At 39.7% G+C, this 24,806-nt stretch overlaps 1 protein-coding gene across 1 annotated transcript; it reads left to right on the top strand.

The window, feature by feature from the left end:
- Positions 1-20,745: 20,745 nt before the first annotated feature.
- Positions 20,746-24,287, top strand: LOC116883611 (probable G-protein coupled receptor 141). Its single transcript, XM_032884801.1, has 2 exons — positions 20,746-20,879; positions 23,219-24,287. Exon 2 carries the CDS (start codon positions 23,233-23,235, stop codon positions 24,148-24,150), a length of 918 nt encoding a protein of 305 aa, XP_032740692.1. The 5' UTR covers positions 20,746-20,879; positions 23,219-23,232; the 3' UTR covers positions 24,151-24,287.
- Positions 24,288-24,806: the final 519 nt, after the last annotated feature.

The raw sequence follows: 24,806 nt of genomic DNA, 5'->3' as shown, positions 1-24,806 counted from the left end.
TGTTTCTGTTTTAATTGTTTCCACTCTTTGAAATTTTCCACTCTTTAAAATATAATTACATCATTTGCCCCTTTCCTTTCCTCCCTCCAATCCCTTTGTTCTCTCAAATTTGTGACCTAATTCGGTTGTTGTCACCCACCTACAGAGACACATGTGTGCACATACACACGTACATACCCATACACATATACATACTCATGCACACACACATGTGCACACCCCATATGTCAGTGTAATACTACTTATATGTATAATCCTCTCTGGAATAACATTGAGTCCATTTCCAAATGCTTTATTCAAGACCAGGTACCATTGCTGAATTCTTGTTTTCCCTCAAGTTTATCTCCATTTCTTCAATAAATCCTATCCCTGCACCACCCAATAACCTGCACAGAATCCACAGCCTCCAGATGATATTAGTTATCATTGATAAATTATTAACAGAGATTAAGTAATAAAGTTGCAGCAATGTTCTTTCCCAACCTTGGTCCTTACGTATGGCCATCAAAAGAATACCTTTTTAGAATGTATGCTGAACATCACAAAGATATATAAAGTAAACCAGTTGAAACAAACAATCTAATCAATTAATAGGCCAATGCACTGAACAGACAATTCTCAAAATAAGAAGTAAAATAGGCAATGAATATAGGAAAAAGGTTCAGCATCTTTAACCATCAGGCAAGTGAAAATTAAGAAAACATTGAACTATAAGCAACCAAGGAATGCTGGTTGTGAAATAATGATCTTCGCTGGAAAAATTCCACTAAAGACAATTCAATATCAGGTGGCCAATCCTGAAACCCTATACTTACTTACACTCATACACAAAGAATAAAATAAATACATTTTTAAAACATTATTTCTTTGTCCGCATACGGGTATTATTTCTGCCTGTATGCCTGTGCACCATTTGAGTTGCTGGTGTCTGCTGAAGCCAGAAGAGTATGCTTTGAAACTAGAGTTATGGATGGTTTGTGTAGCAGTAAATAGTTAATCCACTTTGGCTCCCAGCAGGTCGCACATGTGCTGAACCCGCCCAAGAGTTCTGGATTCAGGAGTGAAAGACACACACATGCCAGTTAATTTTGATATGCCTTCATTAGCTCAATGGCTGGGCACTTCTAAATGTTTCCACAGTAGCTCCCACTCCCCTCTGGTATTCCTGAGTTAACCTCTTTTAAATTTTATCTTTCATCTCTGCTACCCCAGGTATTTACTTTACATAATTGGGGGAGTGGTTCCTAGGGCCACTTTCCCAGATTCTTACACGTTGGCAGGTCTTTACGTTCTCTTTGCTCCCCTGTCATAGCAATTCTCCTCTTCCTCTCCTCCTTGGTCCAATCTAAAGGTCTTACCTCCATCCCTTGGCCATTGGCTGTACAGCAATTCTTTATTATCTATCAAAGAGAGCTGGGGGGCAGGGACCCTCAGCATTTGGAAGCTCAGCTTTTGGAGGCAAATTAAGACAAAGCATTAGAACCAATTCCCAACAGGTTTGAAGCTGCTTTGTGGGTATTTGGAAATGAACTGGGACCTCTTGAAGAACATTCATGTTGTTAACCTCTGAGCCATCTCTCCAGTCCCTGGAGTCTTTTTTCACATATCCTCCTTCTTTCTAAGGACTTTCAAAATTACACTTTCCTTGTTGGGAAACGAAGTAGCAGCATAGTCCATTTGCCTGAGGAATTTGATGTCTTTTCAATGTAATTTATTGTTCTAAAGTGTTCAAGAATTAGATCTCGATTTCCATGTTTGTATTTGGCACAGCATTGACTTTATTTGTAGATGGACATACTTGAAACACACACTTTCTCTTCAACCCATTCTTAACTTTTGTTCAGTATAGGGGTAAACCATGTGGTGCCAAACTGTCAAACCTTATATTGTTTAAACTTGACCAACAGAATATCCATTCAATGATATGACCTTGTCTGCTTGGCTTTTCTCTAATTTTCATTCCACTGCAAAAATAAAACAGTTTTAAAGGTGAAGACATGGGAATGTCATCTGGTAATCTAAAATTCTCTGTCTCGCTCATAATTTCAGGCTAAAATAGGAAATGCCTACACAGCCACACACTGAGCATTTGGTAAGACTCCTTAGCAGACACCTGCACTCTATTTATCCTATGTCCCGTAACAGGTGACTGGAGGTCCCCAACAGATGCATCCAAGTCTTTGCTCAGAGCATTGTCTTTCCCTCGAGCACTTTATTTCCACCTCTGCACAAGCAGAACTTCAAAGTGTCCTTCAAAATCCAGCACCTATTATGTAACTCTGTTAAACAATTTTTATTCTTTTTAAAAAATACATACATTGTTTTGCTTCTTGAGATTATAATTACATCATTTCACCCTTCCCACTTCTCTCCTCAAGCCCTTCCATATACCCATCCCTAATCTCTTTTGAGGTCCTAGACTTTTCCCATATTGATTATTATTGTATTCATATATATTATATATAATATAATATATATATATTAATAAATATAACCTGTTCAGTGCTTATAATGTTACTTGTATGCATGTTTTCAAGGATGGGCATTTAATACTGAATAACCATTTAGTGTACTCTTTTCTGGGGAAAACCACCTCTCCCATTCTCAACTTTTCTCTGTTACCTGTAGTCCTTTGTGTAAGGTTGAGGCCTCATGGGCTTTTTTCTGTACACTTGAATGTCCACTGGCATTTTCTGTAGTCAGCTCATATTTGGGCAGTCATGTTAGTGAGACTTTATGCATGTAACTTCTGAAGTTACTAGGGGACACAAACTGATAGCCAACTCCTTCATCCTCTGGCTATTATCCTCTTTCCGCTCCTCTCTTCCACTTGATACTTTCACTCTTTATCTTCAACTTACAACACATCTTTTAAAATTACCTGTATTTTTTTTATACACATGAGGATTTCGTTAAGTAATTTATCTTCCCATTATCTCCTACCATGAAAAAAGGCAATTTAAATATAGAGATGTGCTTTATCCTTCTCAGACAATCTATATTAGGTAATATACAATATATAACAATAGACAATAAACACTTAAAATGATATTACTTAACATCTAAGGTGAGAAGTCTCAATGTACATCATAGTTCCTAATCTTCTTGTAATAGAAATATGTCCTAGAAATAGGCTATAGACCTACAAGGATAGGGGATTGGATAGCATTACTTTGTAAACTTCTATAACACTTCTAGGAGTCTCATTTTGTAGGCTACTCACTCGTGTTAGTCTTATGATGGATACTTTAAGAGACAGCCATAGAAACCACTTCCACATCTCACTTCTGATCTTGAGGTATTCCTGGTGAAATGAGCAATGACCACACAGCCCACGGGAGTTGTGGCAAGGCATCAGGAGGGAACTGGCAAGACACAAGGAAGTTGTCACCAGCTGAGCTTCAGCCAAACATACATGGGTAGAAGTTCAAGAAATGTAAGCAGCCCAACAGACTTCTTATGCTGTAGTTGTCTGGGCATGTCATGGGGGAGGAGAATGGCTTAGGCATGCAAAAGTCAGTGGGTTCTGGTCTAGTATATCATGTTAATAAGTACACATCTCCCATACATAACAGATGCCTTGGGGATGCTTTAAATAAAAGAATCAGAATAATTTATGATGCAATTATGACTTTAGTTGTCTAGTTCTGCATTTGGAGTGCATGAGGGTAAGAAACAACCTGGAGGTATGAAGGAGAATATTCTTGGATTGAAAAACCTAGCAGTGGGATGAAGGAAAAAGAAATGGGCATGAGAAGCAATATGACTTGAAGTTAGATTGAACTGGATTGCAAAGGACATAAATGACAGAACAGGGTAAGCACTCTAGTTCTGACCAAAAGTGATCAAAGAAGAGTTGGCAAGTGGGACAATAAGAGAGGGAAGGAGATTGGAGTTTGAGACAAGGCTTTAAGCTGGTCGTTTATGGCCAGTCAGAGTCAGAGAAGGGGTCCCTGGTCAGGACAGGTAATTGCTGCACAGACAGAGAGGAAGCTAAATGCCCTAGGAGAGTTTTCTCAGGGGCCACAGATTGCTTCTCTGATCCTGACATCAGTTACTGGTTTAGAGTAAATCAGGATTCTATCAAGGAAAGGCTCAGTAAGTTCACTGAACTCTCCAGCACTATTTCACCGGTTTAGTTAACAACTCATATCCACTATTAGAGCAGTAGACCTATGCTAAGAGTCATCAATGTTAAAAACAAGCATACAATCAAGACATGGAGTTAAATTGAGGATTAATGAACCAAGGAAAGGATGACGATCAGATATACATTCTGGAAAGCTCTTAGAATGGGTACAGTGACAATCAAAGGATTCTGGAGAAATGACCCAGAGAATGCACAGGAACATGGGAGAGGTGGACTCCCACAGAAGAGGAAGCCTGATGGAGAGGTGTGGATGAGACGTCAGAAGAACTCCAGTAAGTCTTGTTTATGTTGTTGGACAGCTGTCATGGCTGCTTCCACCAGGGAAGCAGACATGACATCCCTCCAGGAGTTCAACAGGGATCAGCTGCCTTGTTGGTAAACAGTTTATGTTTTATTAAACAATAGCCAGCTAGGTAGATCAATAAGTTTGCAGCCTTTCCTGGATGTAGAGAGCTGTCATAGCTGACTCCAAGCTCCCAGGTGACAGCAACCTCCTATCAGGGACCCCTCAGTCTTCCTCCCCACTCTGTCTCCTTGTTTTGTTTTCTCTGTGTTCATCTTCCTCCTCCTTCCCTTACACATTTTCTTGACATATTGCTTTTATTTCTTTCATGAGTATATGGAATAATTTCAGATAGAATAACTATATCCCCCTTCCTCTATAACATTCAGGTATGAAGTGCTGTCTTTAACTACTATATCTCATTCTATCCTGGGTTCCTTCTAGGTCTGTTTGTTCGTTTGTTCATTTGGGTTGGTTGTTATTGTTGTTTCCTGCCCAAAGTGTCTGTGGCCCTATTCCTTGTGGGTCTCCAAGTCTAACAGCAACTGTAGAAGTGGCATATTTAGTGAGACGAGATTCAAACAAATGTGTTCATCTTGAGTAGTTAATGTTCCTGTTATGTCTTGTTTGGAAAACCAATGTGTTAGGAAATGAGGACTGCAAGGGGAATATTCACCACTGCTAACATCAAATGGCACATAAGAATTGTTGCAAATTTCAATGTTTCTGCTTCAATCTGGATGTAATGTACAATTCTTGGATGTGATATTGATAAAAGTCATTTGGTGCAACATGCAATCACTTATCATAGCTGTTATAAATACAACAATAACATTTTTCCTATACAGATGATTCTGTAACTCTTGAACTCTGCTGGTATGACACTGGATCTGTAAAGCAATGGCTATAAGCCACTCATCCACATGGATAACAAATCACTTTTATGAGGGGGAAAAAAGGCAAACAAGAGAAGAAAAAGAAAAAGTTTAGGCTATTTAATTTAACAGTCCCAGCATTCCTACAGTTAAATCTGTACTCTCTGTATAGAAAGACTTCTTCTCTTACATATATATCCCCCCCACCCCGCCTCTCTCTCTCTCTCTCTGTTTCTCCATCCCTGCTGAAGAAAATGGGCTCTAACTGCTATGCTGTCAAAAGCTTTTATCAATTCATCATCTTCTTTCCTAGGCCCTGGTCTGATAATTCTTTGGCTTTTAAAGGCTGGTGGCCAATTTGAAGGTAGGTGTTCATTACCTTGCTTAGAGTCCTCTTTAAGAAAAGAATAAATGAATACTTGCCTCAGAGAAAGAGGTAAAAAGGAAGAAGGTCTGCTTTATTCTTTTATTTGTGCATTTGCTTTTAGTAAACACCAGACAGAAAGAGGGCTTTAGCTTCTGTTTTCCCATCAAAGTCTGGTGGTTGAGTATGACCTCAAACAAGAGTGTGCTCTCAGCAGGCTTGTGCAGGCACATAAGTGCACAAGCATATGCGCGTGCGTGGACACACTCACACACACACACACACACACACACAGCAGAAAGAGAGAGAGAGCACACAGAGAGATAAAGATAGATAGACAGACAGACAGGCAGACAGACAGACAGACAGAGTGAGCAGCTAACATAAAGGTAACTTAGCTGAGAGCCCTGTGGCATAATGAATAAGCTGTAGCTTGAGTGAGGTCATCTGGGAGACTAACAGTATCCTGATTCCCTGTGAGTAAAGCACAGTAGCAATGGAATCATAAACCAGCAGAGATCTGGGTCCAAGGAGGTATATAGAGGCAGTCCCAGGAGATTTCCTCAGGACCAGGTTCCTAGCTGGATAGATGTTCTAGACAGGTAGGAAGAGCAAGTTTCACTATCAAGAACAGTAATGGAGACAACCAACATGCTACGGAATTGATGACCCAGAACAGGCCATCCTGGGAGTAGAGCTGGAGAAAGAAACAGAAAGACTGGAAAAGAAAGGATTGCTGGAGTGATCCTGAAGACGTGGTAGAATGGCAAGTGGTTTAACATCCTGACTTGTCAACAAACATTGCTGACTGGGAAATGGCTAGCCCCAAACTTCAGGATGAACTGAAATCACTGGAAAGAATGATGAGTGGTGTGACGGCTGGGGCTAGAAAAGATATTCTCTAAGGGAAAAGCAGACCTCAGAAGTAGACTGATGGAAGATATTGCCAGATGGAATTCTTTGAGAAACAACCAAATGAGGCCAGAAGAGTGGCATCTGAGTCAGGAGACTGGCCTGGAGTGAACCAAAGTATGTCAGTTAGACAGAGAATCCAAACGATGTTTGTGGCAAGGCAAGAATGAGTAGTTGTGTGGATGGGCATGGGCAGTGTGGAAAGATGGAGCACTCCTTGCTCTTCTGGCTGAACGATTTCCAGCTGTGGTTAGAATTGTTTCTTCCACAGGCTACTTGGTGAAGAATGTCACCTTAAACAGTTTGGAGTCTAGTTCCGAGGTCAGGGAAAACCTAGGTGCTTGGGACAGCTTGGAATACAAATTACATGTCTAGAGAATACATGGACTGAGACATTGATGAGGACAGTTGTGGGAAGGCAAAACTCAGTTCAGCACCATCAAATATTACTGCTTCGGCTGTCTGCAGATCGTTTTCCTGTTCCTCTCTGAACCAAGAATGCTGTAGGACTTTTTCTCGTGGAGAATGCTAAGGATAGTCTAAGAAAACATCTCGACTCCATACTTTAAGCTTTTTCTTTCTCTTAGAGTAACTGATATTATTAATTATTGAGTGATATATTAATTTACATATTCCCATATATTATGTCATTTGTCTGGATTATTTGAGGTGGAAATAGATTACATTTTAGCTGAGAAAATGAGCCTCATAGACATTGATTAATTTTCCCACAGTAACTTTGAAAACAGCAAAGAATGAAATAACATTCTGTGCTCTTAGACATTTAGTTATTCCTCAACATAATATTTAAGGCGATACTTCGTGTTGGTGACTCTCTTGATTCAAGAGTGGAAAAGAACACAAATGTATACCATTTCGTCTTCTCAGAATTTGTAAGTTGAGGGTTTGGGTGAGGATAAATCAGAAAGCAATATCTGCTTGCTTTAGTAACTGCTTAGGCACTCAAGTGAAGAGCATAGACCATTGTTTTAGAAAAGGCCAGGTAGACAAGACCTACTATGGGACATAAAGCACCCTTCCTAAAGCACTGACAGCAGAGTTTGTTTCTGAAGAATTAGAGGATATCTGGGTAATGGTTTTGAGATGGGAATGCTACATGGAAAAGAAGTCTGAACATTGTAGCACTTGGAGCAAGGTCAGTGTAGCCAGGGCATAGCCGGTGACTAGAGAACACTGAGGAGTGTAATTGCTTATGCAAGCATTAGATAATGCATTCCAAATTTACAATTCATGACAGTATCCATAATTCACAATTCATAATGGAATTATTCAATTCATAGTAGAACATTCACAAAGTTAAGAAATTAATCTTTGAATGATTAGAGGGAAGTTCTCTTTCTCTTGGGCAGAATCCAACAGTTTCAAAACACTATTTTACTGTGCACTACCAAAATACCTCCCATGTCATTGGCATCTGAATAATCATGGGATGGAATGGCTATCAGATGATCAATCACAGGTTTCATCAAGAACAGCCTAAAAGGCCAAATAAAATAAAACACAGAACTGGCGATATAGACCAAAGGCGAATACTAACCTAGCATACCCTACGGGTTAACCTCCAGACCCAAACTTGAGTAAGTTAAATAAAATGCAAAATTAATTTGCCTCACTGTGCATCCAAGGTTCTGGATAAATCAGGCAATCCTCCTGAAGAACTCAAACAAGTAACTTAAGCAATTCCCTTTCCATACTGACATTTTCTAACCCAGAGCTACAAGTTCAAATTCTTCCTGAATGTGATGGATCCTGGAGTGAGAGAGAGAGACCACAGTATTAAGACAGAATTTTTTTTTTTTTTGTAAAATATGACAGAGATATAAATGGATTTGCAAGAAAAAGTTCGAAGAGAGTCAAGATCAGTGGTTTTTAACTTTCTTAATGCTGAGATCCTTTAATAAAATGTCGTGGTGACCCCCAACCAAGCAATTATTTCATTGCTATTTCATGACTGTCATTTTGCTACTGTTATTGTAATGTAAATATCTGATGTGCAGGATATCTGCTGTGTATCCCACAGGTTAAGAACTGCTAGTCCATATCATTCTCTAATGGTACCCAGCATAACACATTTGAATATTGTTGAAAATGTATGAAGAGTAAAGCGGTAAACTAAGCCTTAGTAGGACTGAATGAACTGTTAGGTGACTTTTTCTGCAGAGATAGGAAAAGACTTATACTCACTCTAGATCATGCCAAATGACAAATCCAATAAGACTGTAGCCATATCTATGTTACTAAACTTAGGAACTCACTACTTACAGAACTGTGAATGGAGGGCTATGGATTAAGGGGAAATGTGTACATGCAACTGTATCATTGAAAAATCAATAACATGGGCAATGACTCACAACAGCTGCTGTCCTGGATGCCCTTCAGGACTTGCAGGCCACCCAAAGGACTGGAAAATCTCATTTCATCTTTATTGCTCATATAACCTAAGAAGGAAAGCTGGTAATTTTGTGAGTTTCAGGATCTTCCTGAGGTTTGCAGATGTTTACTTGTTCTTCTCGGTTGCAATGTTTCAATTGGCTCAAAATAATCCATTTTTGGAGTTAAAGATAATTACTACTTGTAAGAAAAGAACATCATCTAGAAGCTTTCCAGAAGGAAAACTAAGCTTCAGGAGTTCTTATTAAGAGGTTGGGGGTTTAGCTCAGTGGTAGAGTGCTTGCCTAGTGGCGCAAGGCCCTGGGTTCAGTCCCAGCTCGAAAAAAAAAAAAAAAAAAAAAAAAAAAAAAGAAAGAAAGAAAAGAAAAAAAAAAAAGAAGTTCATATTAAATTACTAGGTATGAGAAATGTTATGATTATGTAATAGAAAAAAACGAGAGAAAAATCAAATATAAATATAAGTGTCAGTACCAGTGTCCCTCGCGCTCTCTCTCGCCAGCAAGAAAACATGCGGGGACATAGGAATCCTTGCTGCGACCAAACTTTATTAAAATCTTATGGAGAAGCCCCGCCGCGCCAACATGGCACAGCTATATACACCCTAGCGCGGCACATCCACACCTGATTGGTCGCTTACCCATGATCTCATAAGGCACGCCCCGGAATGGGCAAAGACCTGGCACGAAGGCACTCTTGCACATGCGCACACAGTTAACTTCCTGAAAGGAAGTCGGCTGGCGCGGCGGAGGCCAGCGCCATCTTGTCTAGCTCGGTCTTCCACGTGGGGCGCAGTGGAAGCCAGCGCCATCTAGTGGTGGCGAATGTTATTGCGGCCCTCTACATCTCCCCCTATTTATTTATTTTATAACAGTCCTGATTTATTTTATATTATTTTATAACAGTCCTGATCACCCTATCGCGTGCAATGAGGAAACCTCAGCGATGTGGAAGGGCTGATCAAATGATCATTGAGTCTCTCTCATCCCAGTGCAATGGATCCACAGATCCATGGGGTGCAAGAGCAGAGAACTCAGATACCGAGAGAGAGTCTCTCTCATCCCAGTGCAATGGATCCACAGATCCATGGGGTGCAAGAGCAGAGAACTCAGATACCGACTAATATTTTGAAGATAGATAACCAAATTCCAGGGGAGGCCCCATGTACAATGGCCACAAGTGCTTGAGTGATAACGGCCTTGTCATGTTTCTGTTGAGATCTGAGTTTGCAAACCAACCATAGCATGAACACTAATCCACAGCATAGGGCTGCACCAAACAGAGCCACTCCTGATAAGTAGTGGGCACCTCATCTGGTTCACCTCAGCTGTTACCACCAAGGGCCGTAGTCAAGCCGCTCCTATAATAGAATTTAGAATTCCCAATTGTTAGTAACTACTCCAGAAAGTTTACCCACTGTGCTTGTCTAACAATAGACTGGGGGAGGATAACTCCAGACACTGTAGACACAATGTCTGCAGCAGTAATGGCTGCTACAATAGCAGCGAAAGTGTCAAGGTTTTTTCCAGGACAGTTCAGTATCAGTCATTTTTCTCTGGAACAACCAGCAGACAATGGAACCATTTCTGATATCTGTACAACCAGGGCAGAGTTCCCCAGTCCACAGCAGCTTTAAGCAGGTGGCATTCCTGTGAAGCTACAGTCTGTAAAATGACCAGTTAAGGCAGCAAGAGTCACCAGGGAAAATGAGGCAGGCAGCAACGGCTGGAAGCAACAGTCTTCTCCATCAAGCAGCAGTGCACAGAGGGTCAGAGAGCAGGCCACAGTGGGACGGGACACACGCAGCGGTAACACTGACTGTAGCAACACCAAAATCTCTGTGATGACAAAAGGTGAAGGGGAATCTTCTATCTTCCTCTCAGGGCAGAGGAATGACTCCAGGGACCCGAACCAGGAGAGCTGAATCTTTATGCAACCAGGATCAGCAAGTCTCAGCAACCACTCAGGCAGCTGGCACACTCTTGTAGCATCCTGTAGAAAAAACACAAACATTCCCTCTTCCCCATATAAAATATCTGGACAGGATCATGTCAATATGTGGATCTCTCTATTTCACCTAGGCAGAAGTATGCCTAGTTGTAGGGTGCCATAAACTTTGGCATCCAAATTTTAAAATTGAAATAAAAGGAGCATTATTTAGCATACAGGGATAACTCCCCCTTTTTATTTATAAAGATATAGTAAAGATATTATTTATTAAGGTAAGTCCTCGAGGATTAAATTGAGGACACTGAGCACTTGTATTTATAAATTGACTTGTATACCAAATTATTGTCTCCAGCATTATTGTTTTGGATATATAAAGAATGAGATTTTTTGACTAATTGTTCCTATGTAAGGCCTATAATCTGTCTGGTATCATTGTCCTCCCTTGCTAAAGAGCCTAGGCAATCCAGTTTGAGTTCTTAAATGTCCTATAAAGGAACAGTACTTAGTGCTCTTAACCACTAAGCCATTTGTCTAGCACCTCACAAACTTTATTTACCTAAACATAAGCATTAATTAGAAATGTCAAATCTTGTAAATATTGTCCAGATTCAGTCGTACTAGAAATCCCTGAGCTGGCAGGGCAGGGCTGAGAATTTAAAGTAAGCAAATGGAGTCTTCTTTTTTTCATATCAACTCTATTACCATTTGCAAAGTTAGGTATGAGCCTAAGGTTTAAATTAGGTTGTCTGAGGCAGAGCACTGAAAGGACAGTGAGTTGTCAGACAATTTACACTGAAATCACTCACTGATTTTAAGTAGAAAACCTGTCTCTAATAAAGCATTAAGTAATTGAAATCAATTGTTAACCACAAGCCACACATTGGCTATCAGTATATGAATTGAAGGCTTGATTTAAAAACAGTGGCTAAACTACGGAATTTAATAATCTGTGTTGAAGCAATAGAAATTCAAGAGAATAAACAAGTGATGTAATCATACATGTAGCCTTTTCATTAGATGAACCACCTATAAATACAGTAAGCGCATTTCCTATGGGTTGTATGCACAAATATACAGGAAGTACAAAAGCATGTAAAGAGTAAAATTATCAGTTTTGCCTGAAAAATTTGTATATGTAATAGGCCAAATATCAGTATTTTGTAATAACCAATTAACTGTTGTTTGGAATAAGATATGTTTTATCAGGTTTCTTTTTAAAATACTTCCATGTCTCTAGTCCACAACTCTGTATTAACACAGCTGAAGTTTTATCTCCAATGTGCATAACAAAGACCTAAGTCCTCCAGTAAGGTGAGGTATTTAGCCAATTAACATATCCTTAGAAGCTTAAAATTAGTTTCAAATATTCTTTTCTGGAGTAGTGTAACAGCTACTCCCCAAATATTAAAGCTCATTTTGAGAGCAAAGGTTTGTAGTAAAAATTTCCATACACACTGAAAGATTTAAAGTTCTAACTTCTTACATTGAAGAAGCAACAAAATTACACAATATAAGGCTATTAGCCATTCTTAATGATATCACTCTATGGGCTCTCTAAAATTATAAGCAGATTCACGAAATGAAAACTGAAAATCAATCCTCTAAATCTATCTTGAAATGGCAGTTGGAGTAAGTAAACTGGCTGTAATGTTCTCACAAGTTCCAAAACCTCATCAATCCTTCGTAAATCTTGTAACAATCTCTACCTGTTTGATTTTTTTCTTAATTAAAAATAAGTTTGAGTTAGTCAATGTAACACTGGCAATCCTTAATCATAATCTTTAAGTTCTCTTTGTAACACCAGAGCACAGCCACAACTTTGGGAAGTCACCTGAGTTCTGAGCACTGACTAGGCAGCTGTTCTTGGGGCAGTGGAATTAGCATCAAAATACAGATAGCTTCAGGCAAACCACAACTTTGGAAAGCAAAACTCAACTTCTAACAAACTAGCTTCTAAAATCTAGTCTCCAAAACACCGAGTCTGTCCTTCATGTTACAAAGTTTGACTGTCAATTCCTACAAATGAATGCACAATGGTGCAGTCTCCAATACCTCAACAAAGAGACATTGCCCTAAATTCTTTTAGAAGCCTGATTTCTAGAATAAGAATTCCATAAAAATATTATCTCAATTTAGACCAGTTTCCCTAGGTTGGCCCATGTCACATGTTATCTAGAATGACTTCATCCAAATTACCAGCTTTATGTCAACTTTCTGTTACCAATATTATACCTTTTTAACCATATCCAATAACTAAAAAGCCAACAATCTATGACCAAGGCAAGTAGAGCATATTTACACATTTAAAACCAATGAGAAACAAAATTGAAGTGGTATACATATCTTTAATATTTAAACCAAACACCATTTTTACATTTTTAGCTATGATTTTAAGAGAAGCACCTTGTCACCTGTTGAGTCAAATAATAAGTCAGGGATTTCTCTAAGAGAAACAGCTCTCAACTCTTGTACCAAAGAAGCTGAGAAGCTGCTGGTGCCTTTAAGATCAGCTCGCAGACGCTTAGCCTCTGGGCAGCTTCTCCAGCTAACCTAAACTCCTGGCTGTAGGTGTAGGGCTCTAAAGGCCTGATTGAAACTGTTTTTTATTCATTTGTTCCCTTTTTGAAACGAGTTAAAACCAAATCAAGGTGTGAACGACCGGCAGATAAAGTTTTTACCATTTTTTCTTTTGAACATGAAACATAAAACATTTAAACAATGAGAAACAAAAACCACAGACATAAACTGACAGACATAGGGACATCCTGGTGCACCAGGGACAGACAATAGACAAAGAGGGGAAAAAACCAGATGTTGTTCACGGTGACTATCCACTCAAGTGGAGTCGATATGGACGATGGATTGTCTCAATTCCTGGACTAGTCCATCAACGTGTTGAAACCCAATTCCTGTAAGATACTGAGATATATTATCTGAGCAGCACGACTGACATTCGCCAATGGTATGGAAGTGAAACACAGTCCTGAATATTTTTACTCACAACCCAATTACATTAACTCCATCAATCTGTGCATGGGCATTGAGATGTCCTTTTGTTTGATTCTCCTGAATAAATTTTCAGGCGGTCTACCTTTATCAAGCCTAATCAGTATGACTCTGCAAAGCTGTCGCGTCGGCGCACGGACGCCGCAGCGTCCCGCGGGCCGGCGCGGGAGCTTAATCACACCTTTTACAAGCACAAAGACAAAATTTTTCTCCCAAAATACTGTGTTCCTTTTATCTCCTCCCTTTTTCTCTCCCGGGGCGTTCTTTCCCCAACCTTTTGCCTCTGATGGTGGTGCTTGAGATCGATCAGTATCATTTTTTCGTTGCAACCTTTCACTACACTCTGTTTCTGACACGCCGCCTTGCCCTTCCCCCAACACTCTCTGCTTTGCTGTTATAGCTGGGCAGTTCCCACGCGACCTCTGACGTTGTTTGGCGGTAACTAGAAGCTCAAGGCTAATAGAAAAAACCCGAGGGCGGTCAAAACAACAATCGAGGCTCCCACCGCATCTGGCAGAGGAGTGAGGTGGAATAGATCAAGGCTAAACATGGTCTCTCAGAGTCTTACCCCCACTCACAGCTTCTGGATCCCTTCCATGAAACGGAGGCCCTCCTTGGCGCCTGGCGATGGTGTGGCTTTTGTCCTGGGTTCTCGGCACCAAATGTCCCTTGCGCTCTCTCTCGCCAGCAAGAAAACACGCGGGGACATAGGAATCCTTGTTGCGACCAAACTTTATTAAAATCTTATGGAGAAGCCCCGCCGCGCCAACATGGCGCGGCTATATACACCCTAGCACGGCGCATCCACACCTGATTGGTCGCTTACCCATGATCTCATAAGGCACGCCCCGGAATAGGCAAAGACCTGGCACGAAGGCACTCTTGCACATGCGCACACAGTTAACTTCCTGAAAGGAAGTCGGCTGGTGCGGCGGAGGCCAGCGCCATCTTTTCTAGCTTGGTCTTCCACGTGGGGCGCAGTGGAAGCCAGCACCATCTAGTGGTGGTGAATGTTATTGCGGCCCTCTACATACCAGAATTTAAGTAGTTATGCATTGAGTAGTCAAATAGTTAAGAATTAGAAGAAAATATAAAATATTAAATACTTTATGAGAGTGTCATAACCAAAGTAAAATTTATAAATCAAGGTAAGCACAGTCTAGAACAGAAAGAATTTCACTATGAACACAGTTGTTTTAATTGATAAGATACAGCTAGTTATAAAAGAACTGAACAAGAAGAACTGAAAATACCAGATAGGAAAAGAGTTGAAAATAGTAGAGATGCAACAGAAACACTGAAAATTTCTATCATAAATATAGTTGAACTGTGAGGGTAATGAATTGGACCAAAACAGTGTCTCTAGGGTCAAAGGTAAGGCCTTCCCTAAGATAACCAAGGACATCAACTAGTTCATTTAAAAAACAAGAGGAATCTCTAGCAGGACAATCAGAGAAAACCCCACAGACACAAAGACTATGCTCAGCACAAAGAAAATTATCTACTTGGCATAAAGCTTAAGAAAAGATGTACATCATTAGCAGATTCAGGAACTGCCTCAATGGCCTAAGTACCAATGATGAAGGCTAGAGTATGAGAGCATAGCCTCTTTACAGTGCTGGGAGGAAGCATTATGCTATGCTGCTAAGCTACTAAAGTGTATATTTAAATGAAGATAAAATGAAGGCATTTTCAGAGGCACTCACACAAAATATAAGAATTCACAGTCTTCTATTAAAGAAAATAGTAAATGGAGTTTTCCATCAGAAGAAAACTACCCTGCATAGAAACCAGGAGACACATGAAGATATAAGAAGCAATGGATAAAGAAACTGAGTATATAAATATAAAGCTATGGCTGAAACATTTACAGTAATATGGCATGACCCATAACATGTGAGGAATTTGGTTTGTCACATGTAAGATGACTGCAGCTAGAACCAGCACTAAATGACATGAAAGCCACTATTCCTAGAGGACCATTGAGAAAACCCAGTTCCTGGCATTTCCGTGATGCAGCTTTGGGGAAGAATGGGCTGCTCTCCTGGAGCATTGCACGACCAAGGCACTTATGGTTTCAGAAACTCAGCAGCCACTCAACTGTCAATCTGAAATATTGACATCTCATCCCAACAAAGGTGGAGAATGTAGACATCCACAGGAGTGAACAAAGTGGAAGTGAGCTTTAGTAAGGAAAGTTGAGGGAAAATGAGAAGGTAAGGAAGATGGAGAGATACTCCTGAGAGTAGGAGGGATTCCCAAGAGAGGAAAAGAAGTTGAGCTAGTTTGTCTTGGGATCTCCAGAGGTGTTCTGGTTGAAATGGAACAAGGACAGATGTACTTTTCTGTTAAGACAGGTTAGTATTCTGGGTTGTCATGGGCTGAGCCAGAGGAGGGCACATGTACTCTGTGCATGTAACCTTGACACATTGAAGGTGAGTGTGCTGTATCCTTGTTCTTGACCCAGTTAGGGGTGGATGGCATCCCACTTTCACTAATTTCTAAGCATCTGTTTGTTAACTAGTGATTCTGACTAGGACTTTTTGCCAAGTGTTTTGCTGGCTATAAACTATCCAATGCTGTGTCTGTTATCACATTTCTGCAGTCAACTTGTAACCATCCTGAGAGTGACTCCTGCCATGGCTACCACAATGGAGCAGGAGTTGTTCTTGGTTACCTAATATTTAACTCCTTGTCTGTGAAGCAGAATGGGAATATCTTTTCCTAAAATAGACGAGGGCTTTGTAAGAATCCATCCTTACAGCTGAGTGTGTTCCACTTAGCTGCAACAGAAGCAAGGGTACATAGAAGAGAAAAGGAGACTTACATGTGTGTTCTTTGAGGTAGGAGGGCCCTGGGGAGCCAGGCAGCCTGCTGACACTAGTCCAGAGTCCCCTCTTTCCTCTTACCTGCTCTTTGTGGAGTTGTTTCACATCGAATTTCAAGCTCCTTTATCTCCATCCCAATGTTCTTGACCTCACTGTTTTAACTCTGACCTTCCCTTTAAGCCCCAGATCTGTCGTCATGTAACAATGTCACTAGTAAGTGATTTTGATTGTGGGCCCTTTCCCCTTAACTATCTTTGGTGAGCTAGCTCTTGACACAAAAGCACATCAGAAGAGAGTAAAGCTCGTTACTTTCATGTGGTTATTGATAGCCCCTGGAATTCCCTCTTCGAAGGAGGAAGTTTTGAACCTGAGCTGTCTCCCAGAATATCTCATCTTAAAACCTGAAGCCTGTTTCATGACCAAACTTTACCAACTTATTATGGACAGTCTAGGAAGAACATGCTTAGATATTTGAAAGCTAGGTGCTCTCCACAATGGCAGACCATTGAGATGTGCTATCAATGAAGACTATTCTAATTGCTTTTAACCTAGATGCTTCATTAGCAAGCAGCACAGTAGAGCACTAAAATATCAAGGTCCCCTAAACCACAAAATTCCATGAACTAGGCTCTATCCAGAAGTGCTGTTTAAATTGATCACATCACCAAACGTATGCCACTTCTGTTTTGTTAAGATTTAATAAGTACAATCTTAGAAACGCAATAGAATAAAATCCAGACATCCTCAGTCTTTAATGATTAAATAAAGATTGGTAGATTTCCATTCTGTCTTCACCATTTGGAACTCGTGAGCAGAAGCTAGAAGTATCATCATGATCACTGCAAACTTAGAAAGTAGGGTCTTTCTTGCCCTGAATTGTGTTTGTTATACCCAGTGTAACTCCACTGGAGGAAACTGATTCCCCACTGTCCCAGCCAGAAGCAATTACAAACAGGTTCATGGTTAGAAGTAGAACTTTCCTACACATTTCCTCTTCTCTGCGCTGAGATTTTGTGTTGCTTGAATCTGTGCAGATCTTACACATACTTTCACAATCTATGTGAGTTTACTTATTTATGAATTCTTTTATATCTGGAAAGTTCTGTTTCCTTGGTATGATCTACTTACTTAAAACCTTTCTAACTCCTATTCTTCAGATATACCTGACACTAGAAGGAAGAAGTTTGGTAGAGACATCCACTTTAGGATTGGGTACTTCAAAATCTCTCACTTTCTAAACATTGTCAGTGTTAATTACCATGTACTGCAAGAAGACATTTGTATGATGAGAGCTGAGAGAGACACTGATCTATTTGTGTAGCAATATGTCATTAGAGGTCATTTTATTGTTATGTTCCCTTTAGAATAAGAGTAGTAGGTTTTTACCAAGGACCCAGGACCTATGTAGTCTCAAGTTTTTGAGCACCCTAGCTGTGTCAGATATGGGTTCCTTCTCATGGAGCAGACCCTAAAAGTGTGTGCTTACTCCCATAACTTTTCTGTCATCATTGCACTAGTATAATCTTTGCAGGCAGTTGAATGCTTTAGGCCATAGATTTGGGTAATATTGATGGTTACTCTTCTCCTTGAGTGTGGGCAAATTACCTTCTAGCACCATGAACACCAGTCAGTAAAGGTAAATCTTTTAGTTGGGGAGCAGCTTATTTTTTCCATGTACAATGACATAAATAAGTGGTGTCTTCAGAAACAGGGTCTTGCCATCAGGTTGTAGAGAGTAAGCAATAGTGCGGTGATGTTTGGGATTGGGGCATTCTTTGGGACCCATTTGACCAATAACTCAACAAGATGTAATCCATTCCTGTTACTGGAGATTTTACTTGGTAATATAACATCTTTAATTAGAGTATTGTCTCCTTCATTATATGGTGACTTTTTAAAAATTTCATATATATATGCACACACACACACACACACACACACACACACACACACACGGCAGCTTCTATATTAGTAGGTTTTTGTAAGGCTCTTCCAAAGGTCTTTAGTGTGAATCACCTGTCCCGATTTTTGTATTTTTTTTTTATTTTTAGCTTATTTTAAAATTATCAGCATATTTACCATATTTGGTATTATTATGTAGTTGTGATGGCTAGACCCTGCTAACTGCTCCTTTAGCATACACTGTCTAAATAATGTGATTTTGTTTGGCTGTAGTCAATGGAAAGACTGACTCTCTTAACCCACATGAGAACATTAAACCTTACAGCTAATACCAATGTGACTGTGCTGGCAGGGACCATGTTGGATAGCTTGTCTAAAAACTTCCACAGGCCTGTATTTAAGTTGTTTATTCTAGAATAATAAAGCATATATAGACTTAAAATTCATGAAAACACTAAGGGGAAAGGAAGGGATAAATAGAATCAAAATACTCTGAATTTGTTGTGCTACAAGAGGACATTTTTTGTTTAAAGGCATATTTTAAGATTTCTTAAGCTTAGAAGCAAAGAGAATGAAAGAAAAAGTACAAAATACATACTTGAGAGCAATGGTTCTCAACCTTCCGAATGCTGTGACCCTGTATCACAGTTCCTCATGTTGGGGTGACCCCCAACCATGAAATTATTTCCTTGCAACCTCATTATAAGTATTTCACTATTGTTATGAATTGTAATGTAAATATCTGATATGTAGGCTATCTGACATGCAACCCTCAATGGGGTTGCAACCCACAGGTTGAGAACCATTGTAAACAAAACAGGCTCAAGAATATCAGCAAAGGTAGACTTTAAAAAACATTAGAAATATTGAAGTCAGAGCCAGGTGTTTCGGTACATACTCATAATCTCAGTATTTGACTGGACAGCCAGCTGTGTCTAGCAATTATGCATCTTAGGCTAGCATAGACTCTGTCCTGGTTTGCTTTTCTTTTTCTATGTTAAAACACAAACTACGTGTTTTAACACATAGTGTTAAATTATGTTTAACACAAACTATGTTAAAACACAGCTTGGAAGAGGAAAGGGCATATTTAACTTTACAACTTACAGTGGATAACTGAGGGATGTCGGGAAGGGATGTAAATTGGGCAAGAACTTGATGTACATACCACTGAGTAATCCTGCTTGCTGGCTCATGCCTGGCTATGTTTCTTGCACAGCCAAACATACCAGGTATGCAGGTATGGTGCTGCCAACGTCGCCTGAGCCCTCCCATGTCAATCAAAACAAGTCTCAGACATGGCCACAGACAATCTGATTTAGGCAATTTTCAACTGATCCTCTCTCATCTCAGGTGGCTCTATGTGTGTAATTGACAACAAAAACTAATTGTACAGGTCTCAGAGTCAGACTTTGTTTTCAAAATAAAAAGAACTGAAGAGAGCATTTCACAGTGAATGCATAAGTACACCACAATGTTATAAGCGCTGTGAAACAGAGTCTTTAACTCAGTCTAAAATCCTCAGCCTTTGAATTTCACCTTTTATTGCCTTATTCTGTTTACATTCAACAACATTTATGATGGATGTTTAACATTTCATTTTGATATCTGAGTTCTGGGACTTGTAGTACCGAATACCAGAATTCTGCCACAGCTGTCCCAGAGCAAATGGATCAGCCCATGACCCTGATACCAGATGAACTAAAGCTTTTGCACATTGATATTCATCACAGGCTAACTCTCATCTCTAGCAGAAAAAGTAAAGTCACATTCTGGAACTATAGCTTCTCTCCATAAGAAGTGGAGGAGACCAAAACCCAAGAGCCTAGAGAGTTGTGGAGAGACAGAAAGGAAGGCTTAAGACTGTTTTGCGGCCTTAAATCCCATGTAACAACATGTTGTGCATCTGGGAGCCTACTGTGAGAGTAAATAGCCCAATATAGTATAGTGCTGGCACACAGAAATCATTTAACTCACACTTCTGATATCTGAAAGGCAGCGATCATGGAAGTTTATAAAGAGATTGATTCAAGTAGCAGAGCACTGACTTTACTCTTTTCTTTCAGGACTCAGTCTTCCTATGCTGACAGTGAAGGGAAATGGTAAGCAGAAGTGTCGGTGGAACATCCGTGCGTGACTCAGAGGAAAGCAAGGTTATTTCTCCTCAGGAGAACTGCTCTTTTATAAGGAGAAAGTAACGGTGAGTAGAGCGACTGCCCAATGCAAGACAGCAAACTTCAGAGCTTGCAGGGAGATACAGAGAAGTGGGCCACAGCATTCTGAAGTGTGTTCTGAATGTTCCACAGAAGCAGAGGCTTTCTGAGGTTAGGCTATCATGTTTTAGTTGAGGTAAACAAATTACATGATCATTTGTCATTTTAAGTGTTCAGTTCAATGATGACATCAGACATCCATCACCCTGGTATTCTGTAGATCAATTTAAAGCCCACATCTCCCACTACAAGTTTGACTACATTTATCTGTTTTCACTCACATTAATTTAAATTTCCTAGAACACACACATATACACACACACACACACACACACACACACACACACACATACACACACATCACATACTTTGTGGCATTTTGTATTACTACAGAATTTCTCAATTTTTCTAGAAATTATTATTTTCCTAGAAAAGATTTTAGGTTTTTTTTTTCTAATTATCTTTCCAGTTCCTCTGAAAATTTAGGATGTCTGTGTGTCTGGGTAGTTACTGTACACACAGCTCTACTTGACACATAAAGTAATATTTTTACACTTCATTAACCTTTTTTTTATCTTTAGGAGTACTGTTTTCTTGCAGAGAATTTACATGATTTAATACAAAACTTTTGAGATTCATCAGCATCATGTATATCATTTGGTTTAATAATTGGTTTATAATGTGGGTAGTAATACATGTTTGAAGAGATGTTCATAAAAGCATTAAGAATAATTGCAAATGTGTTACAAAGGTCGGATACCCAGTGAATTCCTGTTTTTCTAACATCAGTAAACAAATACCTTAGACATTTCGTGATTATGCAACTGTTCAAGCCAGAATGCTAGATGTGGCCAAACTCCTTTTCTTTCCTTTAACATACAAACTTTGAGCAGTGTAATCCAGCACATTCTGGACTTTAAAAATATATTTTAATTAATTCCTTGAGAAATTCATACTGTACTTAAAGGGTATTATTGATATTTGGGGAATGAGAAACTATTAAATGATTTAAAAATAGGAAATTAGATTTGACTTGTGCAGTGAAATTGAGAGATTTAAAAATACTAATAATTAATGAAGAATATAGAGGGATGGAGAAACGGTTTAGCAGTTGAGAACAACACTTGTTGCTCTTCCAGAGGACTCAGGTTCAATTCCCAGCACCCACTTGGTGGCTTACAACAGTCTGGGACTCCGGTTCCAGAGTTATTTGACAACCTCTTCTGGCCATTTTGAATACCAAGCACTCATGTGGTACACACATATAGATGCAGGCAAAGTGCTCATACACATAAAAATAAAATAAATCTAAAATAAATATGAAAGATAAGAATTTGGAGAATGTATTAGAGAGAACTGAGTACTTATAAAGAGGGTTTTTCAGGAGTTCAAAGAAGTCAGAGTAGGTGTTCTTAAAATTTGCAAAACATTAGCTACAAGATGAGAGATTGGGAGTAATGCCACATTTCAGGGGAAGAACTTTTCCAAGACCTCATAGAGGAAGATCATAAAACCATCATGAGAAAATCAGATTCATATAGTTCTCTGTTGCACTCACATCCCTGAGCTGTGGTCAAGTTAGTCAGCATTCTTACGGAGTTATGCATGACTATCCTTAGGTCATTTGCTAATTACTTGGAAGAACTTAGGAAATAGAAGTATGCCTAGAATATTTTGTATGACTTCATTATCCACTCAGCATGTGTCTGGGGACAGAATCCTCATGACTAAATCCTGATGCTTTTCTGAAAAAGAGTGAGAGATTAGAAGTGATGCAGTCTTTGGTTAGTGGTCAATGCCACAGCATAGGGGAATGCTAGGGCAGAGAGGCAGGAGTGGGTGGGTAGGTTGGTGGGTGGGTAGGGGAGTACCCTCATGGAATCAGGAGGGATGGGATAGGGAGTTTTCAGAGGGGAAACTAGGAAGGAGGATAACATTTGAAAGGTAAATAAATAAAATAACCAATAAAAAAAGGAGACACATTTACATTTAGAGTCCCCATATTCTGTTACTTCCCTACAATTATGTCTGAAAGAAGGACAACATCAAGTATGTGGCTCTTTGACCTTAAGCTTTCAGAACTATGAACTTCTTCCTAAACTCAGTGTGCAGTGTTGCATTAATATCAATATCAAACCAACCAATGAAATGGTTTGGTGTTTTAGGTATAGAGACTACAAAAATACAGAGACTGCTATCTTCATTTTTAATAAGTATATGTCATGAGAACAGATACACTTCAGAGCCACTTTGTCAGTGCATTGGAGGAGCTGGGAACAACAATTTGGAAGTTTGTTAAGATTCACTGGTGTTTTTGCTTTTGCAGGCAATGTTTGAAGAATGGATGAATATAATACCTCGGAGAATTCCTCTTGTGACCCTATACTGGCACACCATTTAACACCAGTTTACTTCATAGTGCTTATTGGCGGGCTGGTAGGCGTCATCTCCATCCTGTTCTTATTGGTGAAAATGAACTCACGTTCAGTGACTACCATGGCTGTCATTAACCTGGTGGTGGTCCATGGGGTATTCCTAATGACAGTGCCTTTCCGCTTAGCTTACCTCATCAAAGGGACTTGGACATTTGGATTGCCCTTCTGCAAATTTGTGAGTGCCATGCTACATATTCACATGTACCTCACTTTCCTCTTCTACGTGGTGATACTCGTCATCAGATACCTCATCTTCTTTAAGCGTAGAGACAAAGTAGAATTCTACAGAAAATTGCATGCAGTTGCTGCCAGTACTGCCATGTGGCTTTTGGTGATTGTCATTGTTGTACCCTTGGTGGTTTCTCAGTATGGAAATAATGAAGAATACAATGAGCAACAGTGCTTTAAATTTCATAAAGAACTTGCCCGAGATTATGTGCAAGTCATCAACTATATGATAATCATTATTGTCATAACCATTGCAATGATTCTCTTGGGTTGCCAGGCCTTCATCACATTGTCCATGGTGCGGAAGTTTCGCCATTCCTTACTATCCCACCAGGAGTTCTGGGCACAACTGAAAAATCTTTTCTTTATAGGTATCATTCTTATTTGTTTTCTCCCCTACCAGTTCTTCAGAATGTATTACTTGTATGTCGTGGCACATTCCAAGAGCTGTATAAACAAAGTTGCATTTTACAATGAAATCCTCTTGAGTACAACAGCCATCAGCTGCTGTGATTTGTTGCTCTTTGTCTTTGGAGGAAGCCACTGGGTTAAGCAAAAGATTATTGACATATGGAATTGCCTTTTGTGCCATTAGCCGAGATTACCATATTCATTTCTTCAGGTCGGGTGTGGGAATAAGCAAGGAGCTAAGAATGCCTTTCATTGCTTCATCGAAATCTTGCCTTGGCCCAAACAAACAAAAGGAATAAAAAATGTTCAAGTGTTTCACCCACTCCTATTCTATGCCTGTTGTTTGTGAAGGTATCCATGCAAAGATGACTGGCAGTGAACCTATATGAAGTTGCCATATTGCATTATTTTCCAACATACAGTGTCTATTTGGCTATCCAGAAAACACGTGTCAACTGGGTGCTGGAGTTATGTTAGGGCATGGTGACTTCCTGGTTTTGAAACATGGTTTCCCTCCTAGGCTTCAAGCTGCAGGTAGCTGAAGTTAGTTATTTCTATTCCACTTCACCTTGTGAAGGCTCATCGTGGTTATCATGGGGCTCCAAACAGACAAATTCTGTTTGGTTTCCCAGACTAGTTGGCACGGTCAACACACACACACCTGGGAAGAAACCTGGAAAGTTGGGAGAGCAAGAAATTTTTTTATATCATCCTAACTTTGGAGGAAACAGCGGGACTTCTTTAACGAGCTTTTCTAACCTTGTTCTTTTAAAGGTTGTGTTTAAGGACATGGGGATTGGCAGCACACTGTCATCAATCACACTCTTTCTCTGAAAATTA

Source organism: Rattus rattus, chromosome 14 (assembly GCF_011064425.1).
Source record: "Rattus rattus isolate New Zealand chromosome 14, Rrattus_CSIRO_v1, whole genome shotgun sequence".
Classification (NCBI taxonomy): Eukaryota; Metazoa; Chordata; class Mammalia; order Rodentia; family Muridae; genus Rattus; species Rattus rattus.
The sequence above is the reverse complement of the archived record's forward strand: the minus strand, read 5'-3'. Positions and strand labels throughout refer to the sequence as shown.